This window comes from Adiantum capillus-veneris, chromosome 19 (genome assembly GCF_014529385.1).
Source record: "Adiantum capillus-veneris isolate H3 chromosome 19, ASM1452938v2, whole genome shotgun sequence".
Taxonomy (NCBI): domain Eukaryota; kingdom Viridiplantae; phylum Streptophyta; class Polypodiopsida; order Polypodiales; family Pteridaceae; genus Adiantum; species Adiantum capillus-veneris.
Genome location: NC_140949.1, coordinates 137,685,671 through 137,712,947, shown reverse-complemented (window position 1 = coordinate 137,712,947; position 27,277 = coordinate 137,685,671). Strand labels below are relative to the sequence as shown.

General features: G+C 41.8%; 1 protein-coding gene across 2 annotated transcripts; it reads left to right on the top strand.

The window, feature by feature from the left end:
* Positions 1 to 6,657: 6,657 nt before the first annotated feature.
* On the top strand, positions 6,658 to 12,138 carry LOC147434941 (E3 ubiquitin-protein ligase PRT1-like). Of its 2 annotated transcripts, none has more exons than XM_086491318.1 (7): positions 6,658 to 6,842; positions 6,925 to 6,956; positions 7,046 to 7,225; positions 7,302 to 7,553; positions 7,655 to 7,837; positions 11,354 to 11,454; positions 11,526 to 12,138. In XM_086491318.1, exons 1-7 carry the CDS (start codon positions 6,712 to 6,714, stop codon positions 11,952 to 11,954), a joined length of 1,308 nt encoding a protein of 435 aa, XP_086347444.1. In that variant the 5' UTR covers positions 6,658 to 6,711; the 3' UTR covers positions 11,955 to 12,138. The 2 variants fall into 2 exon arrangements, with proteins under 2 accessions (XP_086347444.1, XP_086347443.1); XM_086491317.1 differs by having other exon boundaries at positions 7,643 to 7,837.
* The last annotated feature ends 15,139 nt before the right edge of the window (positions 12,139 to 27,277 follow it).

Here is a 27,277-nt window from a genome sequence, read left to right as displayed (position 1 = left end):
TAAGCTAACCCAGACACACCCTTGCCTTGACAAAGCAAGGATTCCTTTGTAAGCTAGCCAGGTTAAGCTCCCCACATTGACCTCTCCTCATTGACAATAAGAGTGAGGGTTGCGTGGAGACCAATATTTGATAGTGACCCAAACAATAATGTTGCTGTCAGGGAACAATTCTCTTATGCTAGTGAGTCATTAGCTTAGAAAAAGGGTCACATTTTTTCTCCTATTGATTGAAAAATCATGGGAAAAAAGGTGTGTGGGTTGGGTGTTGGATCCCAAGGCCACAAATAGGTTAAGTTTAGTCGTTGAGCGTTTGATTTTTTTTTTCCAGATTGATTGGAAAGAGTTGTGGGTACTCCTCAACCCTCACCACCTCATGGTTGAGATACTCCCGCCTATGTAAGCGTTCGAGCCACTTAATGCAAGCTTTGTTTCATTTTATTAACTCTTTTTTTCACTAAGTCTATTAATTAGGCAAAAAATTAGGAATGGTTAGTTATGCATGAGTGGACATTGTAAAAAATTAGCATTTAAGTGTTCATTAGTTAATGGCGCATGAGAAATTACTTTTGGATTAAGGGTTGTTACAAGGGAAGAAATTACTTCATCCAAAGCTTGGAAAGGAATCTTGACTAGTCCAATTAGCACATTGCAAGGCCTAGACTCTCTTGGTGTATTTTACTTGCTCATTGAGCTAGTCTGTGATATCCTAATCATGACGGCCATAAAAAAGGTCCATTCAAGTCAAAAAGGAAGGAGAAGTTTCAAGCTTTGTAGCAAATGATTTTAGGGTATGAGGCTATCTCATGGGAAGGGTAAATAAGGGAAATTACTTCATCCGAAGCTTGGCAAGGAACCTTGAGTTGTCTAATTAGCACATCCCGAGGCCTAAACTCTCTCGGTAAGTTCTACTTTCCAATGAGTTAGCCCACGATATCCTAATCGTGACTGCCATAAAAAAGGGGAATTCAAGTCAAAAAGGAGAAAATTGGCCTTATTTGCACTTCTAGCAAGCTATTCACATTTTGACCATTGCAAATGCATATTGCAAAGCCCTGACAATAGATTTGGGGCCATATTAGCTCTCTGGATACTCCATTGACAACAATACTCTATCGAGGTAGTGACTTTATTGCTAACTAAGGGCTCAAATTTGAATTCTAGCTACACATGGTGCACATAGAGGCTTGGCTTCACCTACGTCAACACCTCTAGATGAAAAAATCAGCTATCGATGGAGTATGTTGATGGAGTGAGCAGGCACTGTAGCAAGAGGCAAGACAAGTGTAGGTTGTTATTGTGCAACAAGTACATGAGTTGCAACAATGTCCATATCACTTTAAATCTAAGTACCAGGACACTGCCCAGATTGGTTCTTGAACATTGAAAATCTTTAGAAGAGATGTTACCATCTACACTTTTCTCTACAAAGGAGGTTGTTGGGATTCACAAAACTAAAACCTAAAAGGGGGAGGTGTTGTCAAAATTTTCCTAGAAATTATGTGTTAAAAAGTAGACGAATGCTTGACCTAGATCACGTTGATACCCATTTCTCCAATACGAGTTTGATCTCACTTGATAGACCCTTTTTGATAATGGATAAGAGTCGGAATTAAGGTAGGGCCAAGCCCAATTGCTTTCAAAAATGTCTCGCTATCCGAGGAGGTATTGAGACTCAAGGGGAGACCACTAGCAAATCCTATCCCGAAAATAGTTTAAAAAGTTACAAGGATAAAAAGAAGAAAAAAATAAGCAAAAAGACAAAGGAAAAAATGAGAGAGAGCTAGACAAGGCATTGCAACCTATCCACTTACAATCGGGCAAGAGCATTGCCTTTGGTTCAAGTCTTGTGTCTCGAGCATCTATGGAAGGAAGGGGAACAAGCTACCAATCACCCTTGCTCCCATAGTAGAAGACACGACCTCTGAATCAAGAAATCCCACATCTTTTTCCATAAGCAAAGCATCCTTTGCAAAAGGCGACGACCTTGGAAGAGATGAAGTGACAAGTGGACTCAATGGGCTCCGTTTTGACACAAAACTTTTGTATGTAAGAACTAATGCACATTGCACAAAACTATATGGAGATGTGAAGTGTCGCATAATGGTCAAGATAGAGGATATACTATCCCCTTGTGAGCACAAAGCATGGGTCAATTTCCAAGGTGACCAATACATAAGCTTAATTGGGATACTCTATGTGCTAACACTGTATTTTGAGCATATGGATTCCACAGGCATGATTCACCTCAGAGAGGAAGGATGCCCAATGTCCACCCCAAATTTGATGGACCATGGAGAGGATTTACCTCCACAGAGACCTATTGATGTAACCATTCCAATTTACACAATGCAAAAAAAAGGATGTATGTGGAAAATACTCATGTACTTCTGTACCAAAACACGAGTGGAATCATCTACAAAACAACTATCATGGATGCATATGACTATCCCCTTGAAACTATGCTTTATGTCTTTGAGGGTAGAAATTCCTCCCTAATAAGCAAAAATAACAATTAAGATAACAAAAATGAGTCTCTTTCTCTAGAAAGATTATGACACTATATGTGGCAAGGCAGAAAGTCTTTAGGGATGAACCTTGCGCATTTGCCAGGGGAGAAAGAGTATGACATACCTACCCCAACCTACATGCCTTATCTGACATCTGCTTTTGCTAGTCTGAACATGCATGAAGGGGGTAGGCCTCCTTTTCCTAAATGAGAATGGGGAGCTCCTCATAGAGAATCCTTTAGATTTATAGATCCAAGAGTAAGTAGAACCAATATGGGGAATTATGATACTCTAGCAAAGGGATTCAGAATCCCTATAACAAGGCCTGAACCTAGGATAGATCTAAGGGATAGAACGCATGGAAGGTAGGAGGATAGCTTGGCTAAGAAAATTCCTTCAAAAGTTCATCAAAATGTTTGATGGAATAGGAGATCCATATGAGCATATGGCCTCTTACCACCAACTTCTTTACGCTGAGGGAATCAAAGATGTACACAGAAAAGTACAAGGGTTTGGGTTGACTCTAGGAGGGACAACTCTCTCCTGGTTTCAAACATGAACAAGCCATATGTACTCTATGATTTTGATGTACTCATAAAGTAGTTCAACAAAACCCATTCCAAAATTGAGATTAAGCACAACACAACAACAAAAATCTTGAATTTTAAACAGGAAGAATGAGAAACTGTTAAGGCAAGCACAAACAGACTAAGCAATACTTTGCCCAATGTCAAAAATCCAAAGTTTCGAATGCCTTATTTCTTGTTTCTTATAAGGATTTTGTGATGATCAAATCTATATGAATCTTTTCTCACAAAACCACACAAATTTTGACACATGTTGCTTTGAAGCCCAAAGAATAGATGACAATCAGCACGAGGAAACCCCTTGGGAGACAAAAATAGGGCTATGCGTGTAGGAGGTGATATAGTAGTGCCAGAAGCTCAAAACATACAAATTTGGTAATTTGTAGGTTTAGACAAGACCTAAGAATGAATCAACCTAGCCAGTCTTCTCATAATTCTTTCCCTCCTTGTGAGCAAAATGCAACCCCTATTAAATGGTGTGAACCTTGCTGAAGATGTGGGAATTATGAGACCAACCAATGTTATAGCTGTCAAAATACATTAGAGAAATAGGAGGAACCTTGACTCAAGGAGTATTTGCTCAACCTAACCAAAATTCAATGGACAGAGCAAGGCCAATCCTAGGCATGCAACCAACACCACTCGGTACTATCCCACTACGCTATATAACCCAAGAGGAGGACCATGCATCCCAAGAGTTGGGGCCAACTAGCTCAAGCTATGGGGAACAAAGTCCTCCCAACCAATTGATTTTCAATCCCATGCCGTGGACTCTTCAAGTATGAATCCAAATCAGATGATCACATCAACACTCAAACTCTTATGCTCTTAACTAGTGGGGGCTATAGACAACAAGGAGGATACAACCAACATAGAGCTTCAGTAGGTTCCAATGGTTCCATGATAGTTGGATCGTGCATTGAGTGCGGTTTAGTTCATTGGGTTAGAGACTTCCCTAGGAGAAGGGAAGGTAATGTAGGACCAAGAGAATCAAGTTGGCTGAGAGTCCCTCGATACTGTAAAGGATGCCGTATTGAACATCTATTAAAAGACTACCCAAGTAAGCCGACTAACCTAGCAATGACACCTCACACTACTATAGGATCACTGACATGGTGCAACCTCTAAGTGAATCCGAAATAAATGTAGTTACTAGGTCACAAAAAATAGGGATAGAGGAAGACAAGGGAAAAGGGGGAAGTGGGGCTGAAACTCCAAGGAAGACTACCAAAACTAGGAAAAGATGACATAAAAAGGCCTCTAAAGGTTCCAAGGAATCAGTCCAATCGGAAACATCAACTAGGGAAAACTCAGAGGAGGTTGTAGGAAGCAAGAAGAAAAACAAAACAACTAAACAACAAACCAAAAGAGATTATGAGAAAGGTTTTGAACCCCCAAAGTTGAAAGTGAGAAAGATTTTGAACCCGCAAAACTCACCAAAACAAGGGAGGGAACAGAAGCCATCCAAGCTTTAGGACAAGGGACAACCAAGGACTTATGACAAGAGATAAGGGAACTAAAGGAAACCAGAGAAGAAAAGGAGAAAACCACATCCTTGCCAAGATCACTACCAACACTACCAAATTACATAGAGGATACTTTAGAAGAGACCTCCAAGCGAATGGATTTAGAGAAAAGTTAAGTGACGAACTCCTTGGCCACTTTACCTTCTTAAGTAGGGGATTCAAAAGCTGATCTTGAGAGTTTGATAGAGTTGAGACACTCCTCAATGATAGTCATTTAAAAGGGCACCACAACCCATGTGCGAGACATTTTGTCAACCCTAGTAACGACTACCCCACCATTGAGAGAATTGTTGAAACACCAACCCGAGTTGTGGGACAAGATCCATGAGGCACTTCAGCCCCTCTCAGAAAATTTAAAAGCACCTGAGACCTAAAAAACAAATCAACAAATAAAAAGTTCCTCCTTAACAAGGTAACAAATACGAGAAGAAAGAAAAGGCAAAAGGGAATCCCATGCTATCGGTAAGGATATGAAAAGTCAACAGCTTAGCAATCCTAGACACTGGGGGAGGAATAAGTATCATCACAAAGGTTGTATGAAGAAAATGGGAAATTTTTTCCTCCTTTGGGTGTGATGGCTATGGATTTACAGTTAGCCGATGGGAACTTAGAGCGCCCAATGGGAGTTATAAGAGATCTTCACATGGAATACTGTGGTGTGTAGTATGAGCATACTTTCACCATGGTAGACTTTGGTAAGAACTTTAATTATGAAATAATATTGGGTAGGCCCTTTATGAGGCAAATGAGGGTTATCCATGATTGGGGTTATGATTATCTTTATTAATGACATTAGGATGACGTCACATAATATTGTTGATTACTCAACAACTTTGCAAGGCATTGTGATCCCTGTTTACTAATCATTTTGAATGATTGTCTGTAAACGGTGGGGAAACACACCTCAATAGTACCAGTCATCTAGAGAAGATAGGCAGATTTCAAGTGTTGATCTTGTGCTAAAGGATATGTTAAGCGCATACGTTAGCACCAAGCAATCCAATTGGAAAGATTATCTCTCTAGTTGGAGTTTGCTTACCATGAGGCAAATCATGTTGCGACTACGTTTAGTCGCTTCATGTTTCAATCAGGTTCTCAACCTCAATCGTCGGTTATGGTGGGGTTGTTTATTGATGAAGAATGATAACAAGTCAAGGACTTCATCTTTGTTGATGAGTTATGTAGGCATGTTACTTTCATTAAAAGTGAGAAGAGGTATTCTTTTAGACACCTCTTAGTTATGGTAACAGACAACATACTCTAGTGAGTTATAAATAGAGTCGGTTATAAGCCAATTACAGAAAACGGTTGCAAAAGGACAACAATCTGAAAAATCAAGATGTTCTTTTTGATTTCATTGAACCTGCCATTGAAAGTGTTTCGATCAAATGGACAGCTGGATCCATCAAGGATGCCACTGTGGAAAACATTAGTATTCTTATGAAGATATCACCACTTTTGTTTTCAAGAAAAAAAACGCTTCTCTAAGAGTAATGTCAAGCTTAAGGTAAGACTGGATATGCCAAGGGTCCGGACGGACATGCGATAAAGGGGGTCCCATAAATAGCATGACCAAAGTCCTATACAGGGCATGATTGGGTGGGGGGTGATTTGCATGTGCCAATCCCCTCTCTTTCATAGCTTGAGAAAAATCATTTTCACAACCATGCAAAAGGGAATCTTGAAAATTTGAGCTTGTTTTCAGTGTTTTCAAATTTTCAAAGGGAAAGCTTGAAAATTTGCGATATTTTTTCCAAAATTGAGACGAAATTTTCCAAAATTTCCTCTTGCTTGCACTTTTCAATCTTCAAGGGGCATGATTGTAAGCTGAGAGTCCACATTCTCCCCAGCATTGTTGAGAACTTGACCCTAAAAAAGTTCAAAAAGTTCTTGGTAAGGACTCAGGAGTTGAGAGTAGTTCAAAGGTCAATGTTGGAAAAAGGAGTTGGGCGAACTTAGAAGTTGCGTCTGGTGTGAAAGCGAAAATGTACCAAGAAACACGTTATACGATACTTGCTTACAAATTGAGTGATACGAGGAGCTCACTTTGGGAGGTTTTGAGGTCGACTCCGGTTTCCAGCAGCCTACAGCATGTGTGAAGGCAGCAGAGGCAGCAGCAATGGAGGATCCGAGAACGCCACTACCGACCCCACTAAGGCCGGGCATGATCTTCAAGAAGGCGTGGGCGAGCCTTTCGAGCCTTTTGTCTGTCAAATATGCCTGTACGTGTAGCGTTGAGAGAGAGAGAGAGAGAGAGAGAGAGAGAGAGAGAGAGAGAGAGAGAGAGCAATTTCTCTGCTGCAGGGACATTGCTTACAAACCCGTCGTCCTGCAAGGTACGCAGCTGCTATTGATATAGTGCAGAATGGTATTATAGCTGCGATTTCTCGGTGCTATAATGCCGGTTACTGCTATGATTGTTCAGCTTGCGGACATGTCTTTTGCTTCTGGTGCATTCGGCGATCTATGAATGAGAGAAAGCCATCGCAATGCCCTGCGTGTCGGCGACCCTACCTCCATTTCCCACGCGTGTGCCGTCAGCTGCATTTTCTGCTGGAGAAGGCGTGGCCTCTGCACTATCAACGAAAGGCAAGCGAGACTCTAGGTAAGGACAGCAGGTTCTTCACGTCGAGACCTAATTTGGGCACGTGGGATTAATATTGGAGCTCTTGATGTGGCAGCTATGGAGCAAGCAACCGCTGTCTTCTCGCCCCGCATCCTCCCCCTCTTTGGAACGACGCCTAGCAGCAGCGATCATTCGAACTCATTGAATGCAGGTTTCGACTCCCGCGGTCACAAGCTACACGTCTACCCAGAGCTCGCCATGGTTGCTGCAGAGACAACGCCCACGTCCAAGGTCGGTGTAGAGGACGTTTCCTGTAGTGCATGCCGGAATCTGCTATACCGGCCAGTAGTCATTAACTGCGGCGAGGGTAAGCACGTGTTTCTTGCGTGGTTGCCGAGATTCGCGTGATCGAGATTCGAATGTAAGTGTGTGTGTTTCGATGATGACGATGAGCAGCGTTGTGCGAAGGGTGCTGGAAGGAGCGAGAGGCTGCGACCTCGAATCCCAGTTGCGGCGGATGCGGAGGTGTGCATCGGCCTGTGCGCCTGTGTCTGGCACTACACCATTTTTTGGAGCGCGCTTTCTCAAGTCTCTACTCCCAACGCCGACTAGACACCACCCAGCTCCTTTCAACCACTCCAGCAACGCCAGGTACATATTTTGCTTTCATGTTAGGCAGAAGTCACGCGACGCGCGTTATCAGTTGATTACACCAAATGCATGATCACATCATTTATTTGTCTTGTATGCAACTATGCCACCTTGCAGACCTCTTTAAGGTAAGGTGTAGGTCTAGAAACAACAAGTGAAAGGGTCACGATGGCTTTCTAAAACAATAAAAAAGTGATAAAATCATTAGTTGAGTTTAACTAGAATTATATATGGTGGAGCATTGTTTAAGAATGTCTGTTTTATTAAACGATCAAGTTTCCTTCGTAAAGAAGCAATCTAAAAATACCAGCAATTTTTTTGAAATTTGTAAGATTTGTGAAGTAAGTTTTCACATACTTCATTGGTTTTTCTTCTCTTTAGCATGATTTGCTCATTAATATATGTGAGTGTGTGTGTGCCTCTATATATATATATATATATATATATATATATATATACATATATATATATATATAGGCAATAGTCATGCGATGCGTGGTTATCAATTGATTACGCCAAATGCATGTTCACATCAGTTATTTGTCTTATATTCAACTATTCAAGGTCTCCACCTCGCTGACCTTTTTAAGGTGTAGTTCGAGAAACAAAAAGTGAAAGGGTCACGATGGCTTTTTAAAACAATAAGAAAGTGATAAAACCATTAGTTGAGTTTAAATAGAATTGTATATGGTGGAGCATTGTTTAAGAATGTCTCTTTTATTAAACGATCGAGTTTTCTCCTCGCAAAGAAGCAAACCAGAAGTACTAGCATAAATTTTGAATTTTGCAAGAATTGTGAACTAAGTTCTCACATATTTCACTGGTTTTTCTTCTCTTAACATGATTTGCTGATTAATATATGTGTGTGTGTATATATATATACATACACACATACACACATATATATGTATATCAATGATAACTTATTAATGTATATGTAAAAAAACACACACACATACACACACATATATATATAAATGATAACTTATTAATGTATATGTATCAACATTAAGATAAGCCTCAATCTTCATCACTTAAAACATTGAAAGTATGCATAACTTAACTCAAGGCTTCTTTTAGAAAGCCAAAAAGGTACCCTCCACCTTGAGCGTGTTTGTGTGTATGTCTAAACATCAATCACTTCAGTCAATGTCTTATGATTTAGTCCGCAACGTGTGGGAGGTAAGTATACCAAATTTTGGTTAAGTTGTGTAGTAAGAGGCCCCCTACACAAAGCAAGTAACTTGTTATTCCAAGATTTTTTACCTCCTCTTTTCACACTCACATGTGACGTGAGGGGTGATTTGTTATTTGGATGGGGGGTAGAGCAACTGCTGAAGTCCAAAGAGGTGCAGTTAACTTCACAAAAGGGAGTAACAAACAATCATGTGCTTTGGGATTCTTCAATTAGATTTTTTTTCATATTGAAAGAATAAAAAAAGGTTTTTTATTCTTAGTTTCAAATTGTGTTTCATCTTTCTTGTATGAAAAAGATTTCTTTTACTAGTCACATCCTTCTTTGCACGTCTTTTGAGAACCATTTTCTTTCAATCCTTCCACCTAATGCTTCTTTCTTTTAACATGTGTTTGTGAGAGTAAAAATGGGATGGTGGTTATTTTTCAAATGTGTAGTTGGAGGGGGTAAAGCAAAACGGGTAACCCTCTCTCGTGTGGGGGTATCGTAAGATCTTATTGATAACTATGCTTTGCGTGATCACATCCTTATATGTAACATATTATCATTTATGATTGTTCACTGTCTTACATGAAGGTCCCTGCATTTTAAAGGCCCCTTCTTAAGAGTCCCTCTCCTTTAAGTTGCCATGGGGTGTTGGACATGGGATTAACGACCTTACTTGGGGTACCCCCACACGAGAGGGGGTTATCCGTTTTGCTTTACCCCCTCCAAACTGCATATGTGAAAAATTACCTCCATTCCCTTTTTACTCTCACAATCACACGTCAAGAAAGAAACGCTATCACACGTCAAGAAAGAAACGCTAAGTGGAAGAGAGTGAAAGGAAATGCTTCTCAAAAGATGTGTAAATAACGATATGATTAGTAAAAAATTGTTTTTTTCATGCAAGAAATGTGTAGAACGATTTAAAACTTGAGATAAACAATCTTTTTTTATTCTTTCCATGTGGAAAGAAATCTATGTGAAGAATCCAATGCATATAATTGTTTGTTACCTCTTGCTGCAAGGTTAACTGCACCTCTTTGGGCTGCAGTTGCTCTACCCCCCACCCAAATAACAATTTACCCCTCACCTCACGTGTGAATGGAAAATCAGGGGGTAAAAAATCTTTGAAAAACCAATTACCCCTCTCCGTGTGAGGGGTCTCTTGGATTAACGATCTCACTTTATTAGCTATACATGAACCCATGGCAAATAAAAGTAAGGCTATGTTACTGATTAAGGATGACTCTCTAGGGGGTAATGTCTTGATTCTCAAATTTGGTATGAAGTGCAACATTGTCCCTCCTTAGTTCCTCATCACAACTCATGTGGTTAAAATGAACCCTATTCAGATGTGGTCTAACTTTGTCCCCTTGGATCATCTCTTGCGCTAAACGAGCGCTACAAATGACATTGGCTACATCCCCCAACTCTCCCTCAATGCTATCTTGCACTGGTTAATCTGAGGTTTTGTACTAAAGAATAAGGTGTTGCCCACATGGAGGGGGGTAATTGTGAAAGAGCCATTGGTGTGATAGATGTGACTTCCTCATCTGTCTCTCCCTCTCTCTCTCTCTCTCTCTCACACACACACACACACACACACACACACACACACACACACACACACACACACACGTACGTGTTGATTGGGATAATCCTCTTGTTTTACATTTGTGCCTTTTTTGAGGTGCAATAAGTGGAGGGGGTTAACTCAAAACAATTACCCCCCTTTGTGTGGGCCTCCCCAACTCACATTCACCTACGGACACATTTTGTCCACTCTCTCTCTCTCTCTCTCTCTCTCTCTCTCTCTCTCTCTCTCTAATAACTTATGGTTCACTTCTTCACCTACCACCTTTTGGCAAAGTCATTCTCTTGAAGTAGTAGTAGTCTCCTTTTCAATTATGACACCCAAACAGACTCACTTATTTTATTGCTATGCATTTTGGCAGGAACTTGAAAAGCAATGTGACCTTGCTTGTTGTGCATTGTAAATTTCTCATGTCTTTCAACAATAGAGTAACTTTTGAATTTTTGGCAGAACTCACAAATTGTGAGTGATGAATGTATTAAAAAATAAAAGATTTTCACGGCAAGCCATTCTCATAACGAGCCACGACATCTACCAACAGCACCACAACATCTTCCCAAAACTAGTCATAACAAGGGAAGCATAAGATTTTTAACCCTGGGCCTGCATTAGGAGGCCTAAGGTCTCTTATGTCTCTTTCTTCTTCTCTCCTAGAGATGTCGATATCTCTTTCTCATGTTTAATTTGGAAGTGTCATTGCAAATATGAAAAGCTTTAACGTGACATCCTTATGTGAGTGCAGGGGATCATAAAGATGAGAGACAGGTAAATGATGTCGAGGATGGTGTGGTTGAAGAGGATGATGGATTTGTGCACGTCGGAGTTGGATGCGATGGATGTGGGGTATGAATCATGCTTCCTACACTTGATTCTTTCCTTGGATGATCACTAAATTAAGTGTTTCCTAATTGCAGATGTTTCCAATCATTAGTCACAATCGCTACCATTGTGTGGAGTGTGGAGACAAGGTTGGCTATGACTTATGCGAGGGGTGCTACAATATCCATGTTAATGTAGCGAGTGCCAAAGCTTGTTGTGCCAATGACTTTGATAAAGTGAGTAAAGAAGTTGTAGATGATGGGCCTAGGATTGAGCAGATTAGTCCCATAAGTGTGTTTAGTGTAGGGCGCTTCAATCAACAACATAGTGTAGAGCACCAACTGGTGGCTATGGCATCAGCCCAAAGGGCTTGCCCCGCCACATTTGGCATAGTGCTACAATTCTTGCGTAGCCAAGTTGGATCCCTCCAATTTGATCTCCATAGTGGTACCATTTCTCGTCGTCGTCGCACCCACCAAATTGTTATGGATGACTTTGATGACTACATTGACAACCTTGTCTAACAGTGTGGTTAGATTGATAACTTGGTTTAATGATTTGTACCTTGATGTAGTAAAGATGTTACATAAGGATTTGCATTGATACATATGTAATAGTCCTAAAAGGTGATGTTGATCAACCCTATCAAAGACAATGTTGGCAAAGAGTTGGAACACTTCCTCCTCTATTCTATTACCTTACACCTTACATGAGAGTTTTGGCTTGGCAAAGGAGGCTTTGTGATGGGGTGACCCAAGTCTAAAATGATGATCAGTTTTTTTTGTGTGAGCTGTATTGTCTACTCAATGTAATGATCAGTTTGACAAGAGTCTATTCAATGCTTTTTTTTTGTTTGCGTAGGAAGAAGCATGATGATCAGCGCTAGAAAAATACATTTTTCCTAACCGAAGAAAATAAGGGCAAATTTGAAATTCTACCGGTTTTTATGTCAAAATTTGAAGCTTTTGCCGGTATTTACACTAAAACTTGTGTAAATTTGCTGGTTTTCTTTAGGCAAACTCAAAGTCTAACCGGGATTTTATGATTTTAGGCGGTTAAAATACACTGTACCCTGGTTTCTTTCTAACAATGATGATAATAAACTTTTTAAATGAGTTGTTTTCTCAACTCAAAGTAAGGATTAAATTAATATGGTTGGAGGGTTTTCCCTTGTTTCTCTTCCAATAAAATCACGATCAGATTTCTTTTAGATTTGATTTCAACTTTCCATAGATCAAAACATTGTTTTAAAAAAGGTAAGATTTCTTTTTACCGAGATGGAAGAGTGGTGATATTGGAGCCACGCTCCACATGACGGTGTGAGACCTATGGGACCACACTCAGAGTTGCTACTTGGAATTGTAATGGATCTATGCGTCTAGATGTGGGTTCTTTTGAAGAAAGTTTTAGTGGGAGAGATATCATCTTCTACTCTGAGACACATCAGGCCCCTGGGTAGTCTATGCCTCACATTAGTGGATACAGATGGGGGACCGCATGTAGATAGGAGATACGATCAAAGCACAGACGGCGGGGCTCAGGTGGAGTAGCAGTGTTATTCAAGGAGGAGTTGTAGCCATTGATACACATAGCTCGCACGGATGAGCAAGCTAGGTACATGTGGGTGAGATTGAGAGCAGAGATAGACAAATATATTTACATTGCTATTTGCTACTTTCCCCCGAGTACGTCGGTGTATGCACCACCCAGAGGACAATCCCCCTTTTCTATTTTGGATGATGACATCTGGGATTTCTCTAGAGATGGTGACATCATCATTCTATTGGATTTCAATTCTAGCATTGCTCATCATCAGACAATTTTTTATGATACTTCAGAAGAGATGCTGAGAGAGCTGGATGTTGAAGAGGCAGGCCTATCCAGACTATCACAAGATGGGGAGCATAGTGAGTATGGACGACACATGATAGACATGGGGACTGCACATGGATTGGTCATCTTGAATGGCCTACAGAGATTTCCCATGCTTTCCACACAGACATGGAGCTAGCACAGTGGATTATGTCATGGCACAGCCGAGTCTCATCTTTAGTATCCAGGACCTCATGGACCCAGACCTATTGGTGTGGCAGTGGACCATGCTCTTGTGTCGCTGACCATCTCTTTCGAGTTCAGTGTAGCACACAAGCCATAGGCAGCAGCTCCTACTCGCTACACCTTCACACGGGAGACGGACTCTGTATACATAGATGGGATCTACAGATGCTTGTGTACAAAAGAGCCAGGGCGACCTTTGAAGGAGTATTACTATATTGACGTAGACGTTACATGATGCAGCAGCAAACGCATACCCACACACACAGCCTGAGCAGAGACGTTGTTTTGGAAGCATGCCCCAGAACAGCTGGTATGATGAGGAATGCCGAGAGACAAAGAGCTAGACTTTAGAGGGAGGTGCTTTTGGGGACATCACTCACAGACAGTCACAGATTGACTTCCGATGCCTAATGCGGCGGAAGAAGAGGGCATATTTGGCTCGCCTAGAGCAGGATCTATACCAGCTATTCTTGAGTCAGGACTCACGTGAGGCATGGTGGCTCTTTCATGGACAATCGCCCCTTCCTGACCCCCCCGATCCATGCCCCCATCCACATGTGGTTTTTTTGCCGTTGAGATGGTGAGGAAGGCCATTGACAGGATGAGGACTGGGAGAGTATATGATCATGATGGCTTAGTGACTGAGCACTTCATGCATGCCAGAGATCTACTAGCAGAGCTCCTAGCAGTTATGTTTAATCGTGTCATGTGTGAGGGCTTGCCTGATACTTGGAGCCTATCTACTATTGTACCTATCTTCAAGTCACGAGACCGTATGGAGCCTGGGAATTATCGCACTATCATGATCCGACACACATTGGCAGGTTGTACACATCCATTCTTGAGCAGCAACTGAGTAGATGGGCAGAGAGGGAAGGGATATGCGCAGCCGGACAGACAGGATTCAGGAGAGGTTTTTCTACTCTTGACCATATCTTGAAACTCAGAGCCATCATTGAGGAGGGCCGATCACATGGGAGACGGATCTATTGCAGCTTTGTGGACTTCCGCAAAGCATTTGACACCGTACCCAGAGCTAGATTAATGTGCAGATTACAGGAGATGGGTGTACCCATAGAGCTCATTTGGGGGGTCATGGCAATGTACAGGTCAATGTGGGGCATTTACGCACCTCAAAGGGCCTATCTATAGCGGTTCATTCCACTATTGGGGTGAAGTAGGGTTTCCCGCTCTCTCCTACTCTGTTTGGTATGTATGTGGATGAGGTTTCTGACTACATTGAGAGAGATGGTGATAGAGGTGTACAACTAGCAGGAACATGGATCCCACTATTGTTATATGCTGATGATATTGTGTTGATCTCCGACTCTCTGGAGGGGATGCAACGTCACTTGGATGCTTTGCATAGCTTTGCCCATGAAAGTGGTTTGTCTATCAACCTTGGTAAAACCAAGGTCATGGTATTTAATACGACCCCACAGTGGATCAGGAGGTCAGCGCCCGCATTCACATACGGCCATGAGACAGTGGAGTATACAGATGCTTACACCTACCTTGGAGTGGTTTTTAGTGGACCATCATTTTCATTGAGAAGAGCAACAAAGACTAGATTGACCAGAGCCCATGCAGCATTGGGTAGATTGGAGAGGATGTGTTCACATGTTCAGTTTCAGGAGCCTCGGACGAAGCTCTGGCTCTTTGACACCCTGGTGGCTTCTACATTGCTCTATGGAGATGAGATTTGGGGACCTTCATTGGACCATCATGGGAGGACAGGTCGCAATGATGGATGGGGGGACATGGAGAAGCTACTAGTCTCTATGATCTCACGACTCAGTAGACCCAAGGCTTCAGTACCACGTGCCATTATACGAGCAGAGATAGCTGCCCCTCCACTAGCGGTTGAGGCGCTCACTAGATCTGTCTCCTTCATACACCGCATCTGGGAACTTCCCAGAAACAGATATGCCTGCCTTGCACTTGAGTCCTCTCAACAGTTAGCCATGCAGGGAGATACAACATGCTGGTATGGGGAGATGACATCATGGTTTCAGGCGCATGAGTTCAGCATAGACAAACTACCCCACTTCCAGTACTCACTGGATGTACGCTCTCTGACTCTCACACAGTCCGAGATCACCAGGCTCATCCGCCAGGACCTGACTCAGCTAGACACCAGGAGGACATGGATACATGCAGCACGTGAGCTGGGCACGAAGATGGCTTTCTATAGAGAGCATCTTCTCCAGCTTACAGAGGAAGGTTTTGTGACGAGACCCAGATACATGGACACCCACTTGTCTCATGGGATACGATGTGCTATTGGCCAGATACGCACATCTTCACACCAGTTGTGGATCGAGACTAGGAGATACAACAGAGTACCAACAGAGGCCAGGACATGCCTCCTATGTGACCTAGAGCTTGAGACAGAGTTGCACTACACATGCTACTACCCCGTCTACTACGAGATACGTGGCCGCTTCCACTGCTTGTTCAGAGAGGGCTTCGGACCACTCTCCATAGTCATGCGGTACGAGGATTAGAGATGCTTGGGTCTGTTTTTGCTCGAGCTGCGCAAACACAGAGAGAGCCTGATGAGAGGAGAGACCAACCAGTCTCAGAGACGGATCAAAGACTTTTTTAGAGCAGACATTGGACACCCGAAGGAGCTACTACCACAGGAGAGCTCGCCGCCTCACACCGGAGGCACACTGATCGATCGAGAAATCGAGCTAGGGAGATCTAGACGCCCACGATTGCGGAGGACTACACAACATCGACGGAGGTTGCATCAGAGGATTCGGATCACTTTGGCCCGACATGCACGACGCCCGGTTAGGCTATTTGACCATGGAGGAGATTGATGAGATCCGCCAGTGACCGATGCTAGATCTTTTGTGATCTGTGATTTAGCTATCCCACCTATCTGCTTAGATCACACCTAGCTGTTTCAGATTCTATAGCATTTTATTTTGTCATTTTATTTTGTCATTTTTGTCACTCTGACTTTGTATCAGATCCACCACATTGTAACTTTCTGGTCTCATAGGTCATTCTGGCCTTCTGAAGACATTAATATAACATTTCATTTCATTTCATTTCTTCTCTAAGGCTTGCTTTCCCTCTCTCTCTTTCTCTCTCTCTCTCTCTCATTTTGTGTGTGTGTGTGTGTGTGTGTGTGTGTGTGAGAGAGAGAGAGAGAGAGAGAGAGAGAGAGAGAGAGAGAGAAAATTATTTTTTTGTATAAATAATATATATATTTTTAGTTTGCATCTTAATTTCTCTTTCTTTGAATAAGGCACGTCATTTTAATTTTTGCTTTTTACTTCTCATTAGACTTTTGACTTTTGACAAAATTTGAGGAAACATCCTCAAATGTGACTCTCGTGCACTCTACCCATCTTGGATTCATCAAATATGTAATTCGAGCTTCTAATGATCTTAAGAGATGTCGGGTGCCAATGTCGCTAATCCAATTCTCCATCTGCCCTATAATCAATGAAGCTACATTTATGTGACTTTGATTCAAGCTTTTGTCTAAGCTCTTTTGGCACATGTGCATATGTCTCACAACCAAAGACACATAAATGATTCTAAGATTTTAGGCTTTGGTTGCATTGCAATAAGGGTACGCATTGTGCAATTCCTCTAATACTAGATTGATTGAGAAACATTCTGTCTAGTCCCCAATCAATCACCCTACAATCTCAGACACCCCCCCCCCCCCCCCCCCCCCCCACCACCACCAAACCCTCAACAATCCGAGAGAGAGTGTGTGTGTGTATGTGTGTGTGTGTGTGTGTGTGTGTGTGAGAGAGAGAGAGAGAGAGAGAGAGAGAGAGAGAGAGAGAGAGAGAGAGAGCAGGGCTTCATCTCACCATCGGAGACTCCCGTCGAATGGTGGGAGGTGGCCTCAACATTGGTGATTAGTCGTTTTGACACCAACTTCAGAGACAGTCCTCGACCTTAGTCCGTCGACCTCAACACCGAACATCGACAACTCGCCGCTCTGCATCAGCACTGCCATCGGCGTACGAAGTGACAAAGAGAGCACACTTACTTTCTTGGTGCTCCGCATCGGCTCGACACCTCTCATTATGGGTGGATTTTTGACATCCGACCCGATGCCGATATTTTCGTGGACGACTGCGCTTGTGATGTGCACGAGTGAGGTGCCTCTACCACAGAGGGGTGACACCCGACATCGGCAACAACTTCCTTGGCGGCTAGTCGACTAGTGCATTTCTGTCCGGTGGCACTGACATTCCCATACAGACACCGACATGCAGCTTACAAGGGGCTTTCGATTGTGTTTATACACAATTTCTCCAAGTTTCCAAACACTTACATACACAACACCTTTTAGACAATTTTGGCAGCCATTTTGATAGTAGCTTCTCTATGGATAGATGCATTGATAGATGAATGTTTCTTTTAGCATACCATAGTGCGATTGAGCTGAGCAGATATCCCCGCAGGGATCACTTTTATTGCATGCAGCAATTCTTGGCACCTGTTTGAGCGCGGTCACTCATGTACGTTGAGTTGCGAACACTACCTATTGTGCTATGTGTGGAGCCATTTTTTTGGCTATTTTGGCAGTTTTCTCGGCCGTTTTTGAGAATCGGATTGGAAGAGCTCTTTCTGAGACTATGGCTAGTCGTTTTGTGTCTGCTTTAGCCTTTGGAGGGTCGTTCCGTGAGGTTTTATTTGAGTTGGGGTATTCTCGAATGTTAAGATGCCTTCGGTGATACAGGTAGTTGGAGTTCCCCTCTCATGGTACCCTCGCCATAGGAATGTATCTGGATGGTTTCTTGTGCTTTTGATGCTGAGTTGGCGATCACACAGCTGTGGTTTTGAACAATTTATACCCAGTGGTTGTCTTGACCAGTGTATGCATTACTTTTTGGTCTGTCGGGTTTGACAGTTTGCTCCCCTTATAGAGGAGACTCTTCCGGATTTTTTTCACAAGTCCGTTTTATGCTTTCTTGACACGTCTAACTGCTTTTACACAGCGATTTTACTACTTTTGGTTTGAATTTTTGCTCCTTTTCTAGGGAAAACTCCGCCAAAATTATCCCAGGCAATTTGCCATAAAGTTTTTGGCTACATACTCTTGAGTCATGGCTGTGAGTAGTGCTTCTAAAAGAGAGATTACTACATCAAAAAGTTTGATGGCACAAACTTTGCTATTTGGCGGTAATGTATGCAAGATGTTTTGATCAACAAAGGCTTGATAGAACCCTTGCATGAACGAAGAGAGATTGTGTACACTGATGAACAATGGGAAGATTTGAATGAGCATGCTATGACGACTATTCACCTACACCTTGGTGAATCCATCTACTTTACCATAATGGATAAGACCAATGCAAAAGATTTTTGGGATACTCTATTGGTAGCATGGGATGGCAACAATGCCTCGAACAAGGTTTTCTTGATGAAGAAGCTTATCCACATGAATATGAAAGAGGACACTAATGTTAGTTCTTGCTTGAACGAGTTCAACAGCATCTTTTCGCAGATTACTTCAAAAGGCCTCAATTTTGGTGATGAAATGAAGGCCATTTTCTTGCTATGCTCGCTACCATCGTCATCATGGGAAACCTTCAACAAAACCATAAGTAATTCTATACCTAATGGCAAGCTAGTTTTCAGTGATGTTTCTAGTGCATCGCTCACTGTGGAGATTTGACATCAATCTCTTGATGTGAGTAAGCATGGTGATGCATATGACCATTCATGCGACAATTAAAGATGGTCCAGGATTGGGGTTACGACTACATATACCTCAGACATGGCGAGACTACAACCAAAATTCACTTGAAATACCATAGTTACAAGGATGTGAACCAGACACCAGTAGAAGAGTTTGATTCAGCTACATTGGCAAGGTGAGAACTCCCAGCATGGCTAGGGCAACAAAAAGAGCTATGGATGTGTGGAGCTTTACATTATGGGAGCTTAAAAAGAGAGGAATGCGTCTTAGAAAGAGCGATTGAGGACAAGGATTATATTATGAAACCTTTTCCTGAAGATGCCTTGGAACCTCTGGAATGGGAATACATACTAGCAACATTGGATGTCTGTACCATTACAGATAGCCCAACGACAAAATTTTGCGATAAGGATGGTTATGATGCGCTACCCTATTACATGGTAAGAATTATACGAGGAGGAGATGAGATTGTAGAACCACAAGAACAAGAAGATTTTTATGACTCCTCTGAGCATCTGGAAGTAAATGACAATGCAGATAACGAGTGTTCAGACAGCTCAAGCGAGCGTGGGGAGAAAACAACGGATATCAAGTTCTATGATTTTGCCAATCAGCACCCTAGACGCCAGGAACGCTATAGGAAAAAACAAGTACAAAACAAAATGAGAGAGAACTTGATGCCCAGGATAAAAGATAAAACTCACTATCTAATTCTTGTCAAGGCAGAGGATTGTGTAAAAGATCAAATATCAGACAGATTCTCAAAAGTTCGAAGGGAATGAACGCAAGAAGAAATAAAACAAATACGAAAAGCTAAAACAAAAACAAAATTAAAAAAATCTCAAAAATCAAAATAAGAAAAAACAAAAGATCCAGAGTGGACCAAACTGGAGCGTAAAAAGAAATACCAAGAACTGAAACGGTCATTACGAGAGGTATGGACGACTGAAGGAGAAAGTGACGGTAAGGAGGAGTCAGAAAAAGGAAACATGAATGTACCATCACACTATCGAAAATTCACCATCCACGACAGAAAAATCATAATGACACCACCAGTCAGGGAAAGGATAAACCAAGAATCTTACGATGGGCCAGAAAATACAAAACGGATAGACCTCGTTGAACCAGGAGAAAAGCCTTAGCCGGTCTATATTGCAACTGATTTAGAGTCTGACGAAGAAGAACTGTTAACACAACTTCTCAAGAAGTATAAAGATGTGTTTGCATGGTCCTACAAAGAGCTCAAAGGAGTTGATCCATCGATATGCCAACATACAATTCCTTTGAAATCAGATGCCAAACCTAACAAACAACGTCCTTATACATATAACGACACATTTGCTAAACGAATCAAAGAGGAGATTGACAAGTTGATGGATGTTGAATTCATCTATGAAATCGAGCATACAGATTGGGTGTCACCCATTGTAGTTGTCTCCAAAAAGAATGGAAAGTTGCGACTGTGTGTGAACCTCAAAAAGGTAAATGTAGCCACCATAAGGGATAACTATCCCTTGCCGATCACAGAACATGTACTTGAGAGGGTGGCCGGGAAACGGGCTTATTCCTTTCTAGATGGGTTTTCAAGGTATAACCAACTGGCAATTGCAATAGAAGATCAACACAAAACAGCGTTTGCCACAGAATGGGGAATATATGTGTATAAAGTTATGCCATTTGGCTTAACCAATGCCCCAAATACCTTTCAAAGATTAATGACGCATGCGTTCAAAGAATACCTGAGGACATATTGTCTCAAGAAATGGCATAACCACTGACCTAGAAAAAATCAAAGTCATAGTAGACTTGGCCATGCCTACTAATGCGAAACAATTGCAATCCTTCATGGGACGCTGCGGATATTATCGAAGATTCATATATATGTATGCAGTCATCACAAAACCTCTGTATCGTTTGTTAGTCAGTCTCGAATGGACTGAGGAGTGTGAAACTTCATTCCAAAATCTTAAGGAAAACCTTGTATCAGCACCGGTACTTAAAGCACCAGATTGGGAAAAGATATTCCATGTTCACATTGATGCTTCTACATATGCAATTGGGAGTATTCTGGCTCAACCTGGAGACAGAACAATGGATTTCCGAGTTTGTTATGCAAGCCGAGTTAAACAGTGCAAAAAAGAACTACACAACCACCGAAAGAGAGGGGTTAGGAATGATTTATGCTGTAAAGAAATTTCGACATTATTTGCTCGCAAACAAATTTGTGTTCTTCACAGATCATCAAGCTCTTTTGTATCTGGTAAATAAACCATGCACTACTGGGAGAATTGTACGCTGGTTTATTATATTGCTAGAGTTTGACTTCATAGTGGTGGTCAAAAAGGGTAAAACTCATCTACGGGCGGATCATCTTTCAATGCTGCATAACGGGGAAGCTCCTGAAGGAGTAGATGATGACATACCTGATGCGTATCTTTTCAATATTGAAATGATACTCAAATGGTCTCAGGAAATTGTTAGCATTCTTTCCTTTGGAGGTAGGTTTGATAACAAGGAAGACAGATCCAAACAACAAACAATTCGACAAACAAAAAACTTCCAATTGATTGCAGGACGGCTGTATCATCTAGGATCGGACCAGATTCTAGGATTATGTATAAATCCGGAGGAATTCGAGTGTTATCTTGAAGAAGCGCACGTCCAGGATTGTGCATTTCATTGTTCGACAATGAAAACACACCAAAGATTGAAACAGTTAGGGGTTTATTGGCCAACTATGTATGTTGACACACATGCTTATGTTAACAATTGTACTATATGTAGTGCCAAACAACCAGTGGATCACGCGACATTGTTTCAGGTAAACATTGCACTTGCATGGAGTCAATATATCATTGATTTCTTAACCACAAGGAAGTTTCCTGAAAACATAACAAGAGCACGGAAAAGGGCTATAGAGCTGGAGGCTCGAGACTATAATTTAATTGGAAACCAACTCTATAAGCGAGGAAAGAACAATCAACTTAGAATCTGTGCAAGTGAAAGTGAATACCTGCTGATTTTAGAACACGCACATGGAGGCATAAGTGGAGGCCATTTTTCAGGCAATAAGACGGCAAAAATTGTCTTAACCGTAGGAATATGGTGGCCTACATTGCATATGGATGCTGAAGAGTTTGTAAAGCGATGTGACGCATGTCAGCGCACCAAGGTGCGGATAAATAGAGATGAGATGCCACTGCGGCCAATGATGGGAGCAAGGGCATTTGCAAAATGGGGCATTGATTTTGTGGGGCCTATTTCACCCCCTGCATATCGCACCCATACCCAATATATCATTGTGGCTATCGACTATCTCACAAAATGGGCGGAAGCTAAGGCAACACAAAAAGCAGATGCACGAACCACTGCACAATTTTTGTATGAGAATGTCTTTGTACGATACGAGTTACCAATAGAAATTGTCAGTGATCGAGGAACACATTTTATTAATGAAGTCATTGAATATCTGCTAGAGGAATTCATGGTCATACATAGAAAATGTGCTCCATATCATCCACAGGAAAATGGACAAGCTGAGGCCACAAATAAAACACTATGCACAGCTCTCACTAAAATTGTATCAGAGTCAAGAATAGATTGGGATCAATAGCTACACTTGACACTATGGGCATATAGGGTAGCTTACAAAACATCAATAGGAACAACACTGTACAACATGGTGTTCGGTCTAAATGCTATATTACTCATAGAGTTTTTAATTCCAACTCTACGAGGAGCGAAACGCTTAGAATGGACAGGGCATGAGCTCTCTTCAAGAATAGATGATCTTGAAAAGCTAGATGAACTTCGCTTACAAGCTGTAGCTTCGATCTATGCTAAAAAGAGAAGACAAAAAGAGCTTTTTGACAAGCATGTACGCACGAAAGAGTTCAAAATAGGTGATTATATACTTGTTTATACCTTGAAGCAACATGCCAAGAAACTTAAGAAGCGAGGGATGGGACCCTTTGTAATTAGTGACCTATCACAAAGCGGAGCTGTCAAGCTTGCTACATTAGCAGGAGAAGAAATGCCAAATTGGATTAGTGGGTGTCGATTAAAGAAATATCATTTACTACTAACACAGGATATGCTTCAACAAATCCATCAAGAGAAACAACGGATGAAGGAGAAACAAAGGGTCCGAGGAGAAGCCCAAGCAGAAGCAAAATAACACATTGCAAAAAGAAGGCTTCTACGACAACAACAGCAATGTGGATCACCGTTGCGAATAAATGCTATTCGACTAACGAATTTTGATGAAGACACAATGGAGCCAATAATTGCAGTCAAAGTGGGTAGCAATCAAGTTGAATCGACGGCATTTCTTGATTCTGGAGCTCAAGCAAACCTAATCTCTTACAGATTATACAAACAACGCAAGCCCAAAGGTCAACTACATCCTACTCCACAAGTGCTGGAAACTAGTACATCACATTCGTTAAAAACATTGGGCTGGACTATATTGCATGTACAAGTACATCAATATATTTATCCACACAAGTTTTATGTGGTCGCGGATGAAAGCACACAACACCCCATGTTGTTGGGACAACCTTGGCAAAAAGAGTATAATGTGCAGATAGATTGAAATGCGAATGCAGTGAAAATTCAGCATGCACAAGAGCAACATGTGATAGCCTTTGCTCAACAACCCCTGAAGAATCAACTGCCAGCAATGCAATCACTGGATAAAGAACTAAAAGAATGGGGGCCACTAAAGAACAACATGGCAAACAAACAGGGAACTGCCAACCATGTTCACTACAAACAGAAAACAACACAGACCACAGTGACAAGATCAAGGTTGGCAACCCATGAAAAACAAGTATGGGTGCGGAAGGATAGAGGTGACATGGCAGACAAACAACAATACAACAAAAGAACTCAACAGAAGCAGACAATTCAACCAAAAACCAAGGGAATAAAACAGATATGGATCCCAAAGAAAATGCTCGGCAACAACTTAAGTGAGATTCGCATTTGGATCCTGAAACCAAACAACAGGAACTCCCTTCAGTACAAGCAACATTGGAAGGCAGAGACACACAACATATAAAACTGGCAAACCGATCTATGTGGGTGCCAATCAGCAACAAAACAATTACAACCGAGGAAGTAGCAATACACCTACACAAACTGGCAAAGCAAAGCTACAAATGGAAAGCCAAAGAGACAAAGACTATGGCCAATTTTGCCACGAAAATGCTCTCTAAGGAGACGACTACGGCCATATCGACAATAGCGGCAAACCAAGCGACTTTTGCAAGAAAGACGATCAAACAAAGAGCGGTAGAGTTACAAATTTTGCTTGCAAAGAAAATCTGCTGACCAAATCAACAACTAACAGGAAACCTCGACGGCGAATGCCAATAAGCATATTGCTTCTACCCTCCTCTTGCACAACATTATTTTTTTCCATGCATTGACCGCGTATGCATCATGTAGGGTCACATTACACGGCCAAGCATTAGCATGATTTTTAACCCAGGCACGACACATACACCGAGGTGATCCCTTGTCATCCGGGAGGACTCCGGCTAGGAGGGGGGGTGGCATTCTCAAATGCGAACCCAATGGCAGAAAGAGCAAAAAAGGGCATGTTTTTCGACTATTTTAAAGGGTTGTCATTTGAGTGCAAAATTTTTTGAACTAACCCAAGTACATATGCCTTTATATAGCATGAATCTATAATTATATGGGGCCAAACGCCAAATCAAGTCCCTAGGTGTTTGTATATAAGTAAAAATAGCTATTTTTTGGGAAAAATATTAGTAAAACGGACCATAAAAATTGCTTGTGAGTGTATATTGTGTTTTGAAGTGATGTTTTTGATTTATTATGATTTTTGGGGATTTTTTTGGGTTTAATTTTCTATTTTTCTTTTAATTTTACTAATTTTTGGCAGAAAAACTTCAAAAATACAAAAAGCAGGTGAAAAACGGTCGTAATGAAAAACAAAAAATATGGGGATGATCAGTGACTATAGGACAACCTATGGTACAATGGGAGTGCAATTATGAGACAGGAGCGAAAAGCGTGTTTTGGCCAGATTTTGATCGAAACATCAAATTTCTCGTAAAGTGGGCAAATGGAGTCCAAATCAAGAAATTTTTGAGCCTAAACCACATCTCTCAAAAAGTTGGGAGCACATGTCAAATTTCACGGAAAGTGGTTCGGGGAACCCCATTATAAGAAATTTTCACTTCATTTTAAGCTCATTTTCACTATTGACTTTTGAGAGAGAGCTTCTGCCACCTAGAGCGAACGGGATTTTTAGCAGCTTCTACGACGCGCACGACCACCCGACAGGCTCCAGACATGAGAGGTTGGCTCACCACCTTGAGCTTTTCGCGCATGTTTGATTTTTTGTCGCGAACACTAGCGTAGGGTTCACACAGAAAGCGAGCAGTAGAGACCTACAAGTAGAAGTGGCCACCTAACGGCTAACCCTAGTATAGGAGACCACTTTTGGATGACCAAAGGCAGTAGAAAACCATCAGGAAAAACCCTAATTCCTAGAGCCCCGCAAGAGGCCACCAAATGGGAAATCGGCGGAGAGGTGCCCAAATGCTACCAAAACTCATGGGTGGGAGCATCTCGACATGCTTGACACGTCTATATAGCCACATGAACATACGGTGACCCGAAGCGGAACTAAACTTCAGAAACGACATCAGACACACAAAGCGTCAAATAGCTCTCGTGGCCGAACCGCATGTCCGTTTGCCACCAAACTTCACGAGCGGCTTTTCTAGACCATCAACAACCAAGTCCTATGGTGGTAGACTACCACAAGTCATCGAAGACATGAAAATGCAACCACGGGCGCTTCTTGAGCGACAAATTGCCAAATGGAGCTCCGATGAAGCCAAAGTCGACAAAAACCATATGGTAAGGATCCCCAAGGGATCGGTAAGCTATGGAGACCAACATCAAGAAATTTCATCGCCGAAAAGCACTCCAAAAGTCAAAAAACGGCTCGGAGGCTCTGAAATCCACACAGGGAGTTTTCTTCTATCAATTTGACTTTTTTTTTGAAATAATGCTTAAAAGGGACTTAGGGGGACTCAGGGCAAGCACCAATGGCACCTCTGACAAAAAATTCATTAAGAGACATCCTATGCGTAGGATGCCTCAAGGCCATTTCTGGGCACCAACCCCAACATCTCTCATCACACAAAGTTTCTGAATAGCCTGTACAAGCTAGCCACCAAGTTTCATCCCATTTGGACAAAATTGACCTCATGTGCACCAAAAAACGCAAAGTCAGGGCATAGAGGCAATAATGGGGCATAGACCTACTAAAACTTGTCCAAATAACATGAAACTTGCACAATACACTCATGGGCACATTGCCAAGATATTTGTGTGGTCACATGCAAAAAGTGATGAAATAGACATCCTACGCGTAGGATGTCTAAATGACATTTTTGGCCCACAGATGGTGTTTTTCAATTCCAGATCTCTTCATATCACCTTCAAGAGCTCATATATCAAGTTTCAAGCCCTTCCCATCTCTTTTGGCCCCCAACACCTCCAAGATGCACTTTTTGAGCTCAAAAACACTACACAGGCTCTTACCAACACTAATTCTTGTCCAAATCAAAATCCAAGAGCAGGGCCATGTTCCACATGCCAAGGGCTACCTACAGAACCAATTTCAATCCATTTTGATGAAATAGACATCCTACACGTAGGATGTCTCCAGCATGATTTTGAACTTCTGTGCAAAAATTGACTTCATGGGAGCTATTACCATGGTGCAAGAAGCTCATATATCAAATTTCAACCCATTTGAATATCATTTGCCACCTCTTGTGGACATCCTACCAAATATGTGAGCCTAAAGCCTGAATCTGCCAAAAATACACTTTTTGATGCCCAAACCCAATTCCAATCATATAGCCATGTTGCACAGGCCAAGGACCACCAACATGCCAAGTTTCACCAAAAACTGATGAAATAGACATCCTACGCGTAGATGTCTAAATGATAAATTTTGGCCAGAATGATACTGTGAGCACATGCAGGGTTTCCCAAGTTCGTTTTAAGTTTTATTTTCAATTTTCAAGTCATTTGGATAGTTAGAACTCAGTTTCT

Bases quoted from the DNA above. Each gene is read 5' to 3' on its own strand.
- LOC147434941 (XM_086491317.1), top strand. From the start codon at position 6,712: ATGTGTGAAGGCAGCAGAGGCAGCAGCAATGGAGGATCCGAGAACGCC. The intron at 7,226-7,301 runs GTAAGGACAGCA...TTGATGTGGCAG, and splicing joins AAAGGCAAGCGAGACTCTAG to CTATGGAGCAAGCAACCGCT. The intron at 7,838-11,353 runs GTACATATTTTG...ATGTGAGTGCAG, and splicing joins AACCACTCCAGCAACGCCAG to GGGATCATAAAGATGAGAGA.